The 21,570-nt window shown below is 34.5% G+C and overlaps 1 protein-coding gene across 7 annotated transcripts in view; it reads right to left on the reverse strand.

Annotated features, from left to right (window-relative positions):
* CHN2 (chimerin 2) overlaps positions 1 to 21,570 on the reverse strand; it is a 151,314-nt gene that overhangs the window by 68,070 nt on the left and 61,674 nt on the right. The window contains exon 1 of one of the 7 annotated variants that reach the window (XM_039341983.1): positions 264 to 894. The exons of the other annotated variants lie outside the window; for them this stretch is intronic. Within the exon in view, the coding sequence (XP_039197917.1) occupies positions 264 to 296 (33 nt within the window). The 5' untranslated portion in view covers positions 297 to 894. Of the gene's footprint in view, positions 1 to 263; positions 895 to 21,570 lie in introns of those variants that run through there. 7 annotated transcript variants of the gene reach the window in all.

Genomic DNA, 21,570 nt, shown 5'->3' on the forward strand with positions numbered 1-21,570 from the left:
ATGGTTAGAGCATGTCAGTGGAATAAAGGAAATATTTCTTCTCTTCTCTTAACCAAATCTGTGTGAATAAATAAATATTTGAAAACAAAAGAAACTGAATGAATTATCGCAATATGAATTCATATTATTCACCTTGCATGCCATTTGTAGGAATGACCAAACATTTCTTTCCTGCTTATATGTACTCCAAATGTGGAAGATATCTGTATTCAAAAAGATGCATGAGGATACCTGCAAACCCCTTGCAAATGCTCACAAGTTACCTCAGTAAATCTGCTCCTTCTTCCTGGAGCCATTCCTGGGGAGAAAAGGAGAAGGTAGGAGCAGCAGAGACGCAAATATTTCTAATTACTTTTTCCGAATCTTCCTGAAAAAAATGACAACACGTTTCCCAGAAGGAAAAGCGTAATGGAAATTAATGAAAAAGCCACCATTCTTGCATATGGGATGTAGTCCTCTGAAAATGCTGAGACAGATGAACAATGCAATTTGAACATGAAGCAGTTGCTGTTTTTTTTTCATGCCCTGTATTATTTTTAATGAGCCAGGGAAATGACAGAGGCTGCACAAAAAGAAGGCTACTTTGTTTTATGATAACCCTAGTTTAGTTTTTGCAAAGTGAAAGATGCACAAAGTTTCCACAATAATATATATTTTAAAAACTTGTTCCATAAAATACCTATGTTATGAAAAAAGACACTTTAATAATCATAATACTCCTGACTCTAATTACTTGGTTTACTGCTGTGAATGAAATGGCTGCCCTGTACTGATATATACCACTACTACTACTACTACTACTACTACTACTACTACTACTACTACTACTACTACTAATAATAATAATAATAATAATAGTAATAATAGAGTTGGAAGGGACCTTGGAGTCCAACCCCCTGCTCAGGCAGAAAACCCTATACCATTTCAGATAAATGGTTGTCTAGTCTCTTCTTAAAAACTTATTAATTCCACTGAATGTTCTCAATGTCAGGAAATTTCTCCTTAGTTCTAGGTTGCTTCTCTTTGATTAATTTCCATCCATTGCTTCTTGTCCTGCCTTCAGGTGCTTTGGAGAATAGCTTGACTCCGTCTTCTTTGTGGCAGCCCCTGAGATTGGAACATGCTATCATGTCACCCACGTCCTTCTCTTCATTAAACTAGACATACCCAATTCCAGCAACTTTTCCTTATATGTTTTTAGCTCCAGTCCCCTGATCATCTTTATTGCTCTTCTCTGTACTCTAGTTTTTAGAGTCTCAACATTTTTTTTTTACACCGTGATGACCAAAACTGGATGTAGTATTCCAAGTGTGGCCTTACCAAGGCATTATAAAGTGATATTAACACTTCATGTGATCTTGATTCTATCCCTCTGTTAATGTAGCCTAGCACTTTGTTGGCTTTTTTGGCAGCTGCAGCTCATATTTAAGTGATTGTCCACTAGGACTCTGAGATCCCTCTCACAGTTACTACAATTGAGCAAGGTACCACCTATACTGTACCTGTGCATTTGGTTTTTCTGCCTAAATGTAGAACCTTACTTTTTTCATAACTGAATTTCATTTTGTTAGATAGCGCCCAGTGTTCAAGTCTGCAAGATCCTTCTGTATCTTAAGCCTATCTTCTGGAGTGTTGGCTATTCCTGCCAGCTTGGTGTTGTCTGCAAATTTGATGAGTTTCCCATCTATTCCCTCGTCCAAATCATTGGTGAAGATGCTGAAGAGCTCTGGGCCCAGAACAGAGCCCTGGAGAACCCCACTACACACTTCCCTCCATGTAGATGCAGTTCCATTGAGGATCACACACTAGTACGGCCAGTCAGCCAGCTACGAATCCATTTGGTGTTGATGTTGTTTAACCCACATTTTTCTAACTTATCAAATAATAGGTTGATAATTTACTTAAAGGTTATGGGGAAAAATAGCAATTCTGAACTGCTGTTTTTTCGTTCCCTAAATTCATTAGACATATATCCTTCTATTATTAATCAGCAATTTCTGGGGAAACGACAGTCTATGCAAATGCGATAATGTTTTTGTAACAGAATTCATTCAAAAAGCTTTCCAATGATAGATACTTTTTAAAGTGCATTTTATATATATATTTGCCCTTCATTCAAGGAGAATAAAGATGTGGGACTAAGAATAATTAGTTTTAAAATTAGCTAGGTTTACTATATACCCGCTGCTAAAAGTTTTAGCTTTAAGTGAATCTTCCAATGAAAAAAACTGTAATTAAATTTAGATGTTTTATTTGAAAATAGTTTAAATCCTGTGAAACTTATGAAATGGGTTTCAGGTATAAGGGAGGATTTTTTTATCTATATATCTGAACTTTATCCTACATTTAATTAAAACATTTTTGATTTAGCCTAAAGTAATTTTTATTATTGAAAACCATTTTCTCCATGGTAATGGTGCCTTATATTTTATAAGAAAGGTTTTAATAACTATTTATTTACATATTTTACAATATTTTATACTGCCCAAAGGGTTTACAATTGATGGTTTACAATAAGGGATTAAAATGAATAATGGAACTATGCTATGGTGAAAAGGCTGCTCACATCACACACAAATTGTCTACACTCTGAGGAATTAAAACATGGGGGGGGGTAATTGAATATCTAGGGGAAGAAATTCTAGAATATGGGGGCCATTACAAGCAAAATGCTTTTAGATCCCCATTCCTTTGTATTTACATAGAGAGGGTACTCTGCCTTCATGCCCATAAAGGATTGATCTATGGCTTTAAAATCAAACTTGAGAACCTGGAAAGCCACAGGAAACTAGTTCACTGCTAGGGATCACTCTGAATCTTCTGAAGAGGTTGACCTGAGTCTTAGCCTACACCACAGGAATTAGCTGAAGAGCATGAACTTCAGACTGATAGTCCTGGGCCCAGCAGCACATGACTTATTAAACAATAAATATCTTTACTTAATATAAGTAAATACTGTATGATTCAGCAAATTAATTAAGCTAAAATGTCTAAAAGGAAATTATAACTTGGCTTGCTCTTTGTGGCAATTGTTATTGTAGCCCAGGGGTTCCCAACCAGGGGTGCTCACACCCCCTGGGGTGCAAGACGATATTCCAGGGGGTGCGAAAACTTGGGTTTTCAAAATTATAGTGTGTATGCCGTTATTTTGAACTTTTGTAAGGCATGAGAGAATATATCAGAACTGTTCTAAGGGTGCGGGATATAGAAAAGGTTGGGAACCACTGTTTTAGCTCAACCTTGTGTTTTTTATTCTCTAAGCAGAAAGTTTGGAATGTATTTATGTTGCTACAGTTAGAGATTTATTTTCTATCTAATTTATTTCGCCAAACCCCTTTGGTTTATATCAGAAACTGGTTGTGATGCTGGCAGCACAAAATATGCAGTGAATGAATATTAGATGCAATATCTATGGAGATTCTCAGTCATCCAGGTCAAAGTTGCTTATTTCAAAAGGCAACTTTCTTTGTTTTTTATTGAAGACGTTTTGCTTCTCATCCCAAAAGCTTCAGAATTGAAGAAATGAAAAACAAAGAAAGTCTAACTGCCTTTTGAAAAAAGCATCTTTGGGACACTGGATACAATACTTGCAGTTATTTTCTTCAACTAACAACCTGATTGCTGCATTCTGCACCATATGAAGTTTCTGAACCGTTTTCAAAGGAAACTCTATACCAGTGGTTCTCAACCTTTCTAATGCTGCGACCCCATAATACAGTTCCCCATGTTGTGGTGACCCCCAACCACTTATACATCACCGGGTGCCAGGGGCGTGGCCAAAGAAAAGGGGGAAAAAATGGCAGACAGCCTTGTTTGGCGACCCCCGTGAAATGGTCGTTCGACCCCAAATGGGGTCCCGACCCACAGGTTGAGAACCACTGCTCTATACAAAATGGTATTCTGATAACGTGTGATAAAGGACTGCTAGTAATTGAAGCAGATTTTTTTTGCTTGTGTATATGTGAAAGAACCTAGATCAAATGTAGGATGAAGCCTACAGGACAATGGTGGGAAGTGCTGATAATTGTTATCTTCGTTATATTCTGAGGAAAAAGAATAATTGTTGCTGGCCTCTACATGTTCTAATTGGTCTGCAATATACACTATTGTAATACAAATAGTCCTCAATGTATACCACAATTGGGACCAGAATTTGTTGGTAAACAAGGCAGTTGTTACGTGAATTGTGCCCAATTTTATGATTTTTTTGCCATGTTTAGTAAGTGAATAACTGCAGTCAAGCAAATCTGTCTTTCCCCATTGCTTGTCAGAAACTGGCTGGGAAGGTCGCAGATAGCAATCCCGTGACTCTGGAATGCTGCAATTATTGAAAATAAAAGCTGGTTGCCAAGCACTCGAATTTTATTTATATGACATGGTGAATATTGTGATGTTATATGTGTGAGGACAGGTCATATGTCACTTTTTTCACTGCTGTTGTAAAATAGAATGATTTCTAAATGGATGGTTGTAAGTCAAGGACTACCTCTAGTGAAAATGCAATATAGAAAATAGAAAATGAGTGAAACCATGCCCTAAATTATATGTAGGTCGACATGAGTCCAGATCCATCTTGACCACCACCCAACCTATGAGAGGTCTGGATTTGATAAACACACTTTCTTGGAGAACAGACATAATGGAACACAAAATACTTGAATCATTAGTTTATGATATTTGTCCAGTTTTCAAAGACAGTAGATATCCAGCATTGCTAACTGTACTAAAAATTGTAACACTTTTATACCTTATTTCCCAGACTACTATCTGAAATAATGACTAGTTAAGTATACTATGTTAATAAAAGGACATGCAATAGCTTTGGAAATGGATAGATGCACCAATATTTGAGAAGCATGCTAAAAGATACAGGAAACTTCCTTAGGGATTTTTTCTGGAATTAATCTTGTCTTGAAAGCTCTATTTGAAATTATGAAATTGAACCCAATTCCTGGACTTAGGCAAATCCTTATTGCTTTCCTGAGAACTGTGCAATAAGGGTAATCCCCAATTTACAACTTCTCACAGTGTTTGGTTGTAAATTCAAAATTATGATAGATCTTTCTAGAATTACCTAGACCCGGTTTTGAATTCTGACAACTGCTTCACTTGCAGGCACGTGTTTGTAGTTTGTGCATTTAGCAACCTCCCATATTCATGTCACTGCAATTTTTGGATTTATTTATTTTTGTCAGAAATCAGTATTTACTTCGCTTTCTGTCAAAAAATAGCCACTGGCTCAACTGAGTTCATTTAACATCTGTAGTGTTCGCTTAATGTCTGATGCAAAAAGGTCATAAAATTAGGGTGCCGTCATGTGCTGATCCATTAATGACTGCCATGACTTACAGCTCTAATTCTGGTCTTAGTTCTGGTTTACAGTTGAGGACTACCTGCAGCGATTTGGCACTGCAATCTTTCAGAAAGTTTTTTCAGATTCCAAATCATTTCTACAATCCTGGAGAACTATGTACTATGCCCAGCTTAGCTTTTCAAAATTTATCAAAGTCCGTCATGTGCTAATACTTGTTATGACTTATATATTGAAAATATAAGAAAGTAAAAATAAATCCAGGATTTTAGTAATTCTCATCCTGAAATAATTTCAATATACTCCAGCAAGGATTATAACTAAATTTCAATTGAATTGCTATATTTTAAAAACACTGCAGATTTTGGCCCAGGGACTCTCATTAACCCCTTTGTTGCGACTTCTTGTAGCATCTTCTGTGGTGATGTGGAAAGCAGACATTTTCCTCTGAGGTGGTGGTATCTCGTTGATATCTGACAGATTATCTGAAGATGAGTTTCTGAAGCTGCATAAATTAGGCACAAGCCAAAAGAAAGACCTTCTCTTGTCCTGGGAAGGAAAGAGGGGAAATAGTAAGGAAGTACAAAAGGGAACCAAAATGGTTCAGTTCTCTTTCCTTCTATTGATTTTTAATGTTCCCATTTCAAGCCACATATTAGCAAAATAAACTATAACGTATCCAAATTTCTATACAGAACACTTTCTCCCCTATGTAAATTGTGTTTATTATTTCTAATGTAATATGTATTTTTAATGCCTTATTTGTATAAATTTAGTGTGTTTAAAGTACTCTGATGAGAAAAATATATTATATGGGCCCTCAGCTCTCAGGCTTTAAAATCAATTTTAAATCAACCCATTTTCATATGGGACAGAATATACCCAAGCCCAAATGTTTAAATTATTAGTTTAAATTCCTGAGTTTGATTATTGGTTTCTAAAAATTTGTCTTTTAAACTGATTAGCCAAGACTGAAAGTTTGACCTTACAGAATAGCTTGCCAGGTTTAATTTCTTTAGATTCTTTGCTAGGTCCCAATACTAAGTTGAGTGTGGAATGAGATATATATCCTTGTTCATAATGAATATTAAAACTGATTATTCCTACTGATTAATTGCATTTCATTTTTTCTAAAGATGAGCAGTAAGAAAAGATTTTATTAATATTATATTGATAATTGCAAGATAATTGCTATTTGCGAGACCGCCTACTACCTCATAGTTCCCTTTGTCCGGTTAGATCCCACAGGCTGGGCCTCGTTCAGGTCCCGTCGGCCAAGCAGTGCCATTTGGAGGGGCCGCGTGGGAGGGCTTTCTCTGTGATGGCACCCACATCTTGGAATCAACTCACCCCGGAGATTAGGACCGCTCCCACCCTGTTGGTTTTCCGCAAGCTGCTTAAGCCTGGCTTTTCCGGCAGGCCTGGGGTTTATAAAATCTGACCCCTGGATGAATGTTATTGTATTGTTTGTTTGTTAAGTTGTGTTTTTATTGTAAACCGCCCGGAGTCCGGCAGGAGTGGGGCGGTCTATACATTTTAATAAATTAAATTAAAAAATTAAATATATTACAGGTTCAAAATTTCTGCTGCTCTGATACATCACAAGTTACATTATGGGCAATGAAAGAATATATAACATTTGATCTGTTATTGCACTAAAGTAATTGCAGTTCCTTCACTAAAGGAAGTTGCATCCTTATTACACAATGAATTTTTATTTCTATTTAACAACAAAATTATTTTGAAATATGGCTTATTATATGCTGCCTGCTACAAAATAATGGTTGGCATATGTAAATTGATATGGTTTATCACATGAAATTATACAGAGAAAAGTAGATCTGACATGATTTATTACACATTTTTATATATTTATATTTATTTATAAATATATTTATCTGCCCATTTTCCATTTCTATGGTCATTGTCCCTCTTAACAATTATTGTTAATTTTAAGTGCCATTAAATAGGTAAATACTATTTTTAAAATGTTTGCTAGCTTGTAAATAGGAATTTGTCCTTCATTTTGCCAAAATCCATCAAGTGAATTTTTTTATTCAGCCTGGAAATCCTATTACCTTGCTCAAACTCTGTAGTAAATTCATAGTGAGGACATTGAGGATTAATGAGAGATTAACAAAATGGATTACTGTTTCATTCGGCTAAATGTAAATCAGAGTTCAAAGCACATTTTAGTATGTAGAGACTCAAATTCTACATACTGCACTAGAGCACGGGCAAATTAAAAGGACACATGCCTTTAAAATTAGACCAAGAAAAGAACAAGAGGGATTGAAATGCTTGGGGAAATTCTAAATTTTACAGAAGTATATTGTTCAATGTTTTCAAAATCTGGACAATACTCCTCAAATGAAGAAAGGTTCCATGTCTATTTAGCATTCCTAAGTGCTAGTGACAATTTAAAAAGGGAAATGGGGAAGGAGCATACAATGTCCCGCTTCAGCCACTTATGCCATCTTGATAGAGGAGCCATTATGAGCTGAGTAGAAATCCAAAATGGAGCATTCGTTTAGGAACTGCTTACTCATCTGATTTTTCGCCAAATGTGGGTTTACTCCAAAAACATGATTATTTTAAATGGAATATATGAGATTATAATTGCTGCAATTTCTATTTGTAACTTCTTTATAGTATCTGGAAGCTATTGTTGTCAACTGATAGGCTGATCTTGCATGCTGTTTCTTAAAAATGTGAATAAACATTGTATCATGTATAATTCAACATACAAGTTTTATTCAGTCTGAAAAGAGCAAAATGGCTCACACAAGTCATAGCCAAAGCTCTTTAGCTACAGAATTTGGAGGCAATTCATCTTGGCAAATATAAAGTACAAATTAGTTGATCATTCTATATGAATAATAACAAGGTTGACTCTTGCTATCCAATGTCAATATAAATTCTTTACGTCCCAGCTTTACTTTTCATAGACCCTTGGGAAATGTTTCTCTACCCATAGAAGAGAAAGAGGGATAAGTTGAGGCAAGAAAGAATAACTGTTCTAAAGTCATCCAATGAATTGTGTGGTCAAAGGGAGATTTAAAAGGTTGTTCAGTCCTAGCCCAACATCTTATAGCCCAACATCTTACTCTCTACATTACTTTGGCCTTTGAATTTTTCATTTTTCATATAGATGAATCTAAACTATTTTCCTGCTACATTTTATAGTACTTGAAGGATCCTTTCTGTCAAACCACTAGTTGACTTTTATCAGCATGTCACCAGTATCTCTCAAGCTTGGCAGTGTGTTAAAAAAAAACCAAATATAAATATAAAGAGAAACTGGAAAGAAATAGCCAAATATGCATTGTTAAGAAGGATAGCATGCCACAGAAGGATAGAAGCACCATCTCCAGAATATATACCAACAGTTGCTTTATGAAATCTATTTATAAAATAAATAAAAACTTTCCAAATCTAACAACAGAAAATAGATAACAATGAAATCTATTTTTTGCCAATTTTCAAAATTTCAGACTATATGATTTGTCAGTTTTATACACACACACACACACACACACACACACACACACACACACAAGCAACATACACTATGATATAAATATTAGCTATTTGAATCCACCTGTCAAACCTGTGACATCTAAGTACATAAGTTAAGGGTGCTAGAGAAGAAGAAAGTCGTAGATTATTTATGACTAGATTCAGCTCATCTTTTTAAGCAACAAAAGAGAGAAAACATTTTGGTAGCAGAGAGAAAATGTTAAGTACAAGTACTTGCAATTTATATATATAGAATTCATAATGAAAATTAATATATTGACTTGTGCTTAATTATTCATGCATATTAATAACATTTTACTAGTCATTAATGGAATGTAAACTATTAGGGTCACTTGGTTAAATATTATAAAGCCTTAAGATATTAGCTTGAGTGACTGGGATATTTTCTACAGACACTGCTGTCACTTTGAATTAGCTCCTTTCTTCTCAGATCATTTTTAGCTTCTTTGAACTGTGTTAATTTGCATATTATCCCAAGGCAAACCAATTACTCTTCTTATCCTCCTATTCCGCATACTATATTAACTGAAAGGACACTTCTAAAATCTTCAACCTCTTTGCATTAGAATTGTAATTACTATGTCAAAGGATATACCAATGTATATTTGACCCTTAAGTAGTGCATAAAACAAATGTTTTCAAATCATGTATCATTCATAGAGTTGACACAAAGTCCAAGAAATAAAAGTTAATTGACTTTATGTGTTGTTTTATTTTACCTACTCTATTAAGAGTCTAATACTAAATGAAATGAGTAAGAACAACCGAAAGAGTAAATTAGTGTGATATACCAATATTTTGGAGAGCAACAATCAATAGAAAATTAAAAGATTAGAATCCTGTTCACTTGCAGGTTTTTCTGCATTGCATGATAATAATGATCAGAATGAAAATAAATAATTTAAATTGTGATTACTGAATGTATATGTTTATTTGCAACATCATGTGGAATATAATACCTGTTAAAACATGTTCACTTTTGCTCTATCATGTTTTATATACTAGAACTTAAAGATAGGCCAGCCGTTTGGATGGATTTAGTCTCATTTGTCAGTACAATTTGAGTTAAAAGAAACCTCATCTATTTTTAGCAAATTGAGTGAAAAATCAATTTTAATACATTTAAAAATTTAAATCACTTAGTATGCATAATCCAAAATATTTCATGGTATTTAAAATATGGTATTTTATAAAAAATCATCCAATATTTGTGTTGGTTTTTACTCTGTTTTTTATTTAATATCATTTGGAATAATAGTCAAACAGCTGTTATAGATACAGGTAGTCAGGGCTTTTTTTTTTTTTTTTTTTTTTTTGTCATAGAACACACCAGAATGGAATTCTGGCACCTTTTTTCGATGGATTTTCCAGAGTTACGTTTTTTTTCTATTGTTGCTCTTCCTATTCTCATGTGCTTTTGAAAATGCCCCACTAGTGGTACAGTGCGAGCGGGGTCTCCTTCGGCGCTGTCTGCCTCCTCTAGGAGGAGCCATGAGGCGCCGGAGTACCACAGCCAGAGCTTGGCTTGATTGGCTGGGTCAGACTATGTGGTGTGGAAGCCAATGGTGGCAGTGGGAAAACACATAACCACGGAGGCCATATTTCACTAGAGGGGAGTGAGGCTTCTGCCTTCTCTTACAGAAGGTGGGGTGTGAGGTTAAAAAGAGGCGAAGCAAGAGGAAAGAAAGGCGGCTGGCGTGGAAGTTTGCCTGACAGCAAAACTTTGCTGTTTCAGTTCCTTGGGTAGTTCAAAGGCTGGGATGTCTATGAAAATGTCTTTTGTCTCTTATACTTTATATTCAAACTGCAGAAGGGACTAATAAGAATAAAGCCAATGTCTTGTGATTTTGGGGTATTATTAATAATAATAATATATATTAATTATGTATTGGTCAGATGTAAAGGTATACCTGCAATATGAAGTTTAATCAGATCTACTTATTAAATTGGGTTTAACTTAAAGGTAAATTAAAAGTAATCTGTTCACTAACAAATTTTCAACTTTAATTTGTTTTAAGTCAATATCCATATTAAACTCCAAATGTAAATTTTTCTACCTTGTTTGCCAACTTCTTAAAAATAATTCAATCTTTTGCAAGCAACCTAATTTTGTTTTATTGGGCCAATTTCATTCCACATAAAAAGCTGACATTTCCACTAATTAAACTAAATGGGTATGCCAGTGGTAAATGTCCCAAAAGATTAATAAAATGTCTTCTTGTAATTTAAAGCCACATAGTGCATAGTAACATTAATAGTATTAACTTACCTTGAACAAAATCCTAGTCTTTTAGATACACTAAAAATTGAAGGGTTTTTTTTTTCAACTACAAAGGTAAACCTTGTAGGGTAGGCAAGGCGGGTTGTATGACATGTGTGAGTTCCGGCATCTTTTTTTTTTTTTTTTTTACAAAAAAAGCACTGCTGTAATCCTCAATTAGGCCCAGAACTTCCATAACTAAGCAATGCAGTTGTTAAGTGAGTCATGCCCAATTTTACAATCTTTTTTTTGCCATAGTCATTAAGCAAATCATGACATCATTAAGCAAATCTAGCCTGCCCCACTGACTTTGCCCCTGGGAAAATCACAAGCCTGGGACTCTGCAACCATCCTAAAGACATGCCAATTGCCAGGTGCCTGAATTTTGATCAGGTGACCATGGGGAAGCTGCAACAGTTATGTGAAAGCTGGTTATAAGCCAGTTTTTCGCTGCCATAACAACTTTGAATGGTCATTAAATGAATAGTCATAAGTTGAAAACTATCTGTATAGTCAGAGTTTCTCTCTGTTTACTGTCAAAGAAATATCTGATCTTCATTGTCTTTTTTTTCCTGTCAGGACTGACATTTCAATTATATCATAGGTGACAGTGAAGAAAAATTTATTATGCTTCAGATAAGCAGTAGAGGCAGATTTGTGTATGTGGCTTCATTCTTCTCTGCAGTCAAGAAACTAATCTAGTCATGTAGAGTTTGTGAGATTTCTACCAAAAAAAAATACTACTAATTGAGATTTACTGCGATGCATGGCACAAAGCCTGACAAATAGGGTCAAAGCCAAAACTGAACAAAATTGATCTTCTTTTCTTTTTGCCGCTATCTCCTTCTCCATTTTTCCCCTTTCAATTGCTCATGCAATCCACTTTCTCTTTTGCACACAGGCCACATTTTATTCACTCAAAGTTTCATCAAACAACCTCCATTATTTTCTTACAACTATCTTCTTACAAACACTCCCCCCAGCCAATACAAGTTGGTAACTAATGGACAACACACAATTAGAGTGTCTTCAGAAGGACATCATGGTATTTTATTCACCGATTGGATTTCTGAGCTTAGAGGTTTAAACTGTCTCTTACAACCAATTCGTTTCTGAATTCCTACCCACTCGCAGAATAGGATTAAAAACTTAAAAGAAGAAAAACCTCTACTAATACTAATATTCTAATGACATTCTACCTGCTTCCTATATATTCAGGGCATCATGGAATAGATGGAATTAGGAAAATCTGTTAAATCAAATTAACATGAAGTAAAAGGAAAAGTTCTTCACCATAAGTTTTAAATATTACTTTACTATTAACAGCTAGAATCCACCCAATGGTTTACATGTATTATTATTATCGATCATCGCACAGTCAGCCAGATGTTCAGACTGGATTTGGCATTTTGTCTACCTATCGAGTCCTTACCTAGGACCTGTTATTATTATTATTATTGTTGTTGTTGTTGTTGTTGTTGTTGTTGTTGTTGCTGTTGCTGCTGCTGCTGCTGTTGTTGCTGCTGCTGCTGTTGTTATTATTATTATTATTATTATTATTAAAATCCCAAATGTATAAATGCTATTAATAGATAGTATGGTTCAGAGTGGAGAGAGCCAGGAAGGAGAACAGATGCTGCTCTGTTGTCACAATTCAAATCCTACCTTCTTACAAATCTCTTTAATTTCCCAGCTGATTTGTATAGCTGCAACAAAGTTAACTTTCGAAGAGCAAAGGAACATACAGTGAAGCATTTAATAATTTGTCTAGATATTTCTTGCATCTGAAGTTTCTGAAGATGGGTGATGCACCAAATACCCTTAACTACTTATACACATTTTAAAGCCTTGATTCTTCTAATATGACATTTAATTATTTACTTTATAGTTTATTTTTTACCTTTGAGTTGCTTTAATTCTGATTTTCATAGTAATCTATTCTAGTGTTTTTTCAGGTGAAATGCAGTACATTAGTTCTTCCTAAGCTTGGTTGATTTCTTGCAGATATTTCACTATCCAAACTAAGTAACATCATCAGTACTATTAGGGCAGTGGTTCTCAACCTGTGGGTCGGGACCCCATTTGGGGTCGAACAACCATTTCACAGGGATCGCCAAACAACGCAGTCCGCCATTTTTTTCCCCTTTTCCTTAGCTGTGCTACTCCCTTTTATTCTATTGGCTTTTGAAAGCCAATAGAATAGACTCTCTTGAATAGAGTCTAATTCTATTGGCTTTCAAAAGCCAATAGGAATTGTCCAGGCTGTCTCTACCCTGCTGAGCCGGTCAAAAGTCCCATTCTGCAAACGGTGCTGCACCAGTTGAGTAGTCCTCGACTTACGACCGGTTGAGTAGTCCTCGACTTATGACTGGTTGGGGGTCGCGGCATTAAAAAGGTTGAGAACCACTGTATTAGGGAATAAGATTTGCTCTCCTGTCATTCTTGGTGGGGGTGGTTTAGAGGTTGTTTGATCGGCAAGAAAACAATGGAACCCAGACAGCACCAATCATTTCAATCCTGAGCTACAGATATTCTTATTAGTACATTAATGCTTGATAATATAATTTAAAAAGAGAATCCAAACATACTTTTCTTCCTAAAAATGTCAAAACTTGTTTATGTGAGAATGTCCTTTTAAAATGCACTTGTTAAGCCCCTTTTAATATCTTCACTGCCATATTATCTATTGAACAAAACAGAGCATCAAAAATATGCTTGATGAATAAGGCTAAAAATATTTTCCTAACATTTTTGCTGGATTGTGTTATCTGAAACCTTTTTCAAAATCTCAAATATATACATGCGGTCTGACATTTAATACTTAAAAATCTATCATAAGTGTTGGAGTTTCTAGGAAAACTGCAGTTTGTCAGTTTCATATCCCTACCCAGAAATGGGAATATCCATGCCCTTCTTTGTAATATTATCCCTAAAGCAACACAATTATTTAAAAAAAAAACCCATATTTTAAAAGTGCCCTATGAACCTAATACTGTGTTAATTTTGCTCTATTTGAAAATAAAAATAATTTATAACCCTAGAAACATATAAATTAAATTATATATAATATAATATAAATTAAACTGTGCTGATACTTCAGTTGCAGCAGTTAGAACTGAAATGGGAATTTATTCAGTTTGTTCCTTGTTTTAAATTAGGTCATTTAATTATTGGTGCAAAATTAATGCTATGGAAACTGACAGGCTCCCAAAATTATGTCTGTTAGACAAAATTTCAAATAAAGACTCTTGGATTGTACAAATGACCAATTATATTAATCAATCAATCAGAATAGATTGGAAGGGACCTTGGAGGTCTTCTAGTCCAACTCCCTGCTCAAGCAGGAGACCTGATACCATTTCAGATAGATGGCTGTCCAGTCTTTTCTTAAAAACTTCCAGTGATGAAGTACCGTAAATGCCGGCGTACAAGGCGACCCGGCGTATAAGACGACCCCCGTCTTTATAGCCGGGCCGCATTCCTAGAACGTCTTATACGCCGGAAACCAGCAGTATTTCCGGCGTATAAGATGACTCGGCGTATAAGACGACCCCCGTCTTTGGCGCCGATTTCAGCGTTCGCGGAAGTCGCCTTATATGCCGGCATTTACGGTACCTACAACTTCTGAAGGTAAACTGTTCCACTGGTTAATTGTCCTCACTGTTAGTAAGTTTCTCCTTAATCCCAGTTGCTCTCTCCTTGATTAGTTTCCATCTATTCTTTCTTGTCTTGTCTTCTGGTGCTTTGGAAAATAAGTTAACAATCTCTTCTCTGTGGCAGCCCTCAAATACTGGAATACTGCTATCGTGTCATCCCTAGTCCTTCTTTTCTCTAGACTGGCCATAGCCAATTCTTGCAACCGTTCTGTATATATATTTTTTATATAGGCCCTTAATCATCTTAGTTATTAGGAGTTATTAATCATCATACTTATTAGGAACTGTGGTCTGCCTGTCTCTTGTATAATTGGAGAACAATTAAAAAGATTACTACACAAAGAATGTTTGATATAGAAGCACAGAAAAATATAGCCATCTCAGTAAGACTGTCACATTGAAATGATGAACTACTAAAAACATATCTTCCAAATTGCCAAGTGTACAAAGAAATATCAAAATATCTAAGTCAATATTTTCTCCAGCAAGATTTTAACAAATGGACAATGGTTAAATATGGAAGAGCTGACCAATTGCTCTATAATGAGCATATTTGTATTTTCAGGATTCCAAAAATAGAAGACATAACACATATTATTTGCATGTCAATTGTATAAGAAAGAAAGAGATCAGCATTTGGATCACACATCAGATGAACGCCCTACTGGGATCACTTCATAGTCAGAATTCAAAAATTATGGTCCTTTATTTGAACAAAACAGATCACCTGAGCTCCATATATGACTCATTGTGATAAATTGTATGAATTATAATTGGCATTTTTATTCTTATTCTTTCTATTTAATTTGTTTCTTTTGTTTTATTTTTATTTATGGTTTTATCAATATTCTGTGTTTTATGTTCTGTATTTTGATATGGCCTAATGACTATTTAACAATGATCTACTACTATTACTATGACTATTACTACACACACACACACACACACACACACTTGTAAGATGCCCATTCATTTTCAGTGACTCTGGACGGCTTACAAACAATAAAAAAATTAAAATAAAAACAATAAAAACAATAACCCCTGGCCTCCCTGCCGATAACAAGTGATCAAACAAGCCTCTTGATGGGCTCCATCCGATTCTGTTTTTCCCAGATCTGTTGGCAGAATCAGGTCTTCATTAACTGCACTGATATATTGTGCCAAGCCACATTTGTTGAACTGGCTATATCATTTATAAAGTATGATCGTTAGATTCATATTATGGCTTAGTAAAACGAGTAAATCCAGGCATTATTTTAGAGGATACAAAGTGCCCACATTTCTGTTTCAAAGATTTGGGTGAATCTTAAGAATATCTCCATTAACATTAGAGAAATATTATCACAGGCTATTATCACAGGTTATGCAATCACATAATGAACACTTATTAATACACCTTTAATACAGAAACACATCTTTAATTAAATTTAAAGGAATATAATGTGTCCACAAAATGGACATGCCTGCTGCAAGGCAATGAAAAAACATGGGACAACTACCATAAAAAACATTGTGATATTCAAATAGATGCTAATCATAAAATGCCTGTTATTCTAATATGTGCTATCCAGTCCTATCAGAACTAGAGATGGATAATTCAGATTCAGTTAAAAAACAAAGATTCCATAATTGCTTTCTACTTGGCAGGAATTGCATCATGAGGCCAGAAAGAACCAAAAGCTATGGCTTAAAGAATAACAACAAAAAAGCATACTGCATTGTTAAAGCTGGCAGTTGAGATACAACTTGGCATAAAACAGTTGGGCAGATGGGATTATAACATTAACAACTATTATTAGAACCACATATTTTGGTGAAAGAGATGAAATGATAGCAAACACAAGATATAAGATGGGTAAAATAATAGGAAGTTGCTAGCATAACTAATCCAGCTTTTATATTTAATTACTTTAAAGTAATTTAAGTAGTAGTTACTTTAGCAACCATCTTGCAAGGACTTGGTTCTTATATGATATTACTTACCAAAAAAAGTAAGAGTCTTGCTATTTATTTTTACAATATTTTACTGAATTGGTTCAGGAATTCATCCTGTTAACAAAGGTCCTCTCAAAATTCAAATCCAGCTAATAGAAGCCAAATCAGCAATACATAAAGTTGCTCAATGTTGTGGTGAGAATGTACAATCTGATGAACGCTTCTAAAAATTCTTATAGAATTGAATTGGCTTACTCTGCTCAGAGTATGCATATCCTGAATGAGATGGCATTGCATATTTGCTTGCCAGAGGGTAAGCACATTAACCTTAGGACCATAAAGCTATAGAGAAGAAGCATTAGATTAGGCTGTGTTTATTTTTTCCCCATTCATGCTTATTGGCAGAACTTAACAGGTCAACATTAACAGTGGCTTTTGTTTGGAAAACATTTAACATAATGTTTCTTAGCTCACTTTGCATATCAGTTAAAACCTGATGAATATATTGGGAGTTGTTTTCCCTGTCTTTCATTACACAAATGAACAAATAGACATGCAAAATAAATTTGTAATCCTATTAAATAGAGCAAGAATGCAACGTGTGCATATGTTAGCTCATGAAGCAATTGATGCTGAATGATGTGATCTTGCAAAAAGTGTTTTATATCTGACGATTCTCCAGTGTAAAAGTACACAATATGTTCTACCTTTTTAAAACCAGGGAAAAAGCAAAATGCATGAAAAATCCTAAATAAAACTGCCACCTAGTGACTGAAATATGTAGCTTAACTTTTGTGAAATGTTCAGTTAATGACCACTCCTATAAAGAATAAAGCATATTAATTTTGAACCTTTGGATATTAACTATCTGAATTAATAAAGAAATACAAGTTAAGTTTGAACAATGCATAAGTAATAATACTGATGCTGATATTCAATGCCAATCAGGATTCCTGGGGCAATTTAAAAATGTTAATAAATTCAAATATTATAACAATGTGATTATTGAAAATATACATAATACTTAAATTATTTTTTTTAAAGAAATAAATAAAAATTAAGCCATCCAGAGTCATGAGGTGGGCGGCCATAGAAATTGAACAAAGCTACTTGAGCAACTTAAGTAGGAAAAAACTTTAAATATTAATATTTAAAACCTGGGGAAAGCTGAATAAAGATGACAATTTCAAGATAACATATTCATTAGGCCTGCTACCTTGGTCACATAGCCTTGGCTATGAAAATTGAACAAGTTAAGCGTTTCAAATATCCAGGGATTGTCCCACATGATGCTGCTCTTGGAAAACCCATATAGATTACACGAAACAATTAGCACTGAGGAGCTCAGCCAGACTATTAAATTTCTTTATGCCAAAGGTAAGGAATATATTACAGCAACATCAAAGTCATTTGAGGCAAAGGTTACGACCCGTGAGCTTTAGGATGCACAGTTGGCCAATTCCCTAATTACAAACTGCTAGAAACAGTTCCAAACAGGTTCCTGTGATTAATTTTCCATGTTCCTAAATGTGTGCTGAAGTTATCACTAAGGCTAAAGACAGGATCATTGAAATAAAGGCAAAAGCATGGCATAATATTTAAATATAGGCTCAGGTGCCCTTTTTTCTCTCTCAGCAGAATCAATCCTTTAGTTTTGAGAGATCAATTTCAAGTTTTAGTGCTGGTTATCAACTAGCATTATAAAAGGAAATGACTCTCTTGACCAACTATTGTCCTTAGAATGTAAACACATATTTCAAATGATTAAGAAAAACTGCCTGACATGAAGAACAGAATGAACTTAGTTTAATGTTACATCATATTAAGGAGTATTTAAAAATTCCTATATTGGAACCAAGCAAACCTAAAACAGTGGAAGATATTCTGAACAGCAAGCCTCAGTATATAATTGAAATGAAAACTGTACAAGAGCAAAGTGCTGTTTCCTCTTCACTGAATGGTCTTCCTATTTTAAAAATTCTGAAATTTCATATGTGAGCAAAATCTTAATTTTGTCAATTCAGAAGAAATAAAAATCTGCAAATATAATACTTCATATAATGTTATCCTAAGCAAGGGGTGAGAAAAGACAACAAAATAAACTAATTTAGTTTTGTCCTAACCCAAATTTTAAAATGCAAACATAGTTTCAATATTAATACAACTTACTAAAATGAGAACAGAAATATTTTCTAACTGAAGCAATATCTTAATTGCATTATAAAATATATTTCATTTATCTAGACAAACAAGATAGTTCATTTTATATCAGAAATCTTGCAAATATTATGTTAAACAAATTTTATTTATCAAACTATAGTACCTTGGAGTCAAAGAATCATTATCAAGCCTTACTTCTTGAGTTCAGTTCATTAATTTATGAATATAAATGTTTTACTTGTTGAATAAGAAAAATGTTTTATTTGTTGAATAAAATTAAATAGAACACTAGAACAGCTTTTATGTTCTAAATCAAAATCTGTAGGAAAACTAGTAGCAGAGAAACTATATAATGTCAGATTGAAATAAATGTTTATTCCAGTTAAAATTGATTTTCCTAAACTTTTTAAATTTGTACCTCTCTTCCACTAATCAGTAACTCAAATGTAATGTCAAGATATTGAACTGGCATTGTATAGTTTATATAAATGTAGGTCAGATGTTACGGAAGTCTGACTTCTCTGTTGGCTACGGAAAAAAAGTCTAGTTGGCTAATGGAGATCAAGAACAAAGAATTGGGAAATGAACTTTTCCCCATAGATCCAGATTTAACCATAATCAGACAGTATGCAATCCTGCATCCAAATATGAAATAAATGCCACTAAATGCAATGGAGGAGATATGCAGAGGACACATACATGACTATCTGTTGTAGTTCTTCAATATGAATATATTAGTATGGATAATTCCAGATCATTTTAATATGTTTGTAAGATTCCATTCTTTTTGTTCCATTTATTGTATCTAAAATGATTTTTTTTTTAGATTTTTAAATTTTACCTTTGTTATTCTTATAAATAACTCAAAGTGGCAAACATAATAGCCCTTCATACTGCTACTTTTTCCCACAATAACAACCTTGTGTGGTAAGGTGAGTTGAGAGAGTGACTGGCTTAAGTCACATAGCTTGTTTTTCATGTGGTTTTTAACTGGTATTCTTCTTGAGAGAGTCGTTATGATTTAATATTTCCATTCTTTCATGTAATTTATATAAAGAGCTGGGATCCATATCTTTAAAGTATCTTTGAATATATACCACATGTTTAAAAAGAATAATATGGTAAATTTCTCAACCAATATCCAGTTCCCAGGACAATGTTTAGGCTAATCTTTGCCAGCTGAGTTTTTACTGTATATACATATGCTTGCAATGATCATCTTTCAGCAAGTGAATATTCTTTTTGGTAGATTCTTGAGAAATGTGGCTGGTGGACTAAACCAACCCCCTCTATCTTCTTTCCCACAAGGAACAAATAAACGGGAACATTTCTTCAGTATACACAAAAGTTCTTGCATGAAGCAAATAAAGCACAGTCTAATGGTGTGCACACAAAGCTTTAAAAAGTTTGAAACTTCAATAAATAATAGACAATAACATACAATAAACTGATATGTTAAAATAGTTCTATAGGATTTTGGATTATATTGACATATCTGAAAGTGATAGGGAATTAAAAATATGAAATATAAATAAATAAATGTGATATATGTCATATTAGCTGTTTTGAGTTTCAGAGATCCATGTATGTATTTTCAATAGTATTTAATTAGTTTTATTTTATTACTGTTTCAATAGACTTAATATCCATTCTCCTAAATAACCCCCTCCCAAAATTCTCTAAATTAATCCCCCAAAAGGTTTGAATTTTACTTGATTTATGCCAATTTGAAATCAAAGACAGTTTAATAATAATAATAATAATAATAATAATAATAATAATAATAATAATAATAATACCCCCAGTGAGGCACTACCTTGACGTGGTTGTGGGGCTTGTGTACTCTGAGGAAGATGAGAGCTATGCCAGAGGTTCAACCATACTGGACAGGTCTCATCAGAGGAGTCAGACAAAGAGTGTCTCTCCCATAAAAAATATGGTGAGACGTAAATTGCAGAATGCCATACCGGCTCGGACGTCGCCCGGGTTAACAAGGTCCGCACTAGATATTGGAGTTCCTGGATATCTGGTGAAAAATGGGTTACAGGACTCAGGACTGTTGGCTGAGCAACCAGGGCCAGCAGCTGCAGAACTACTGGAAGAAAAGGTGTTTACCCGTCGCAGATACACAGTGATGGAAAACAAAGAAATAATGATCTGTTACTACAGATCAAGTCCAACAAGACGAGGATATCTAAAACGAATGCACCAGTTCTGGAAAGAACAACATCCAGAATCAGAAATAACAGAACAGAGACTAGCAGATCAACGCCGATTTATAACACGAAATAAAGTATTTACAGAAACAGAATTGGACGAACTGCAAAGGTTTACCCAGGGCAAAGAAATCAAAGCCTTACAAGAAGTAATTCAGAATGTAGAGGCAAACCAGGGGGAGTTGGCAGTGAAAGAATCCAGTAGAGATATACAACTGTTCTCATTTGGAAACCAGGCACCTCTTCCTCAGGAAGAACAAAACCCTCTAACTAAAGAAATAAAAGAATTGAAACAAAGAATAATGAGCATCTAGAACAGCACAAAAACAACAGAATAAGGCTGCCTGCATTGAAGCTTGTTCCAAAGAAACAGCTAGCACAAGCATTAAAAGATGCAAATACTGCAATAGCAAGTATAAGCACCAATTCACTGCAAGAAACAAACCAACTAATGTACAGCACAGCTGCAGTTATAACAGAATACCTGGGATG

This window comes from Crotalus tigris, unplaced genomic scaffold (assembly GCF_016545835.1).
Source record: "Crotalus tigris isolate CLP2741 ecotype Arizona unplaced genomic scaffold, ASM1654583v1 scf7180000017774.6281472, whole genome shotgun sequence".
Classification (NCBI taxonomy): Eukaryota; Metazoa; Chordata; class Lepidosauria; order Squamata; family Viperidae; genus Crotalus; species Crotalus tigris.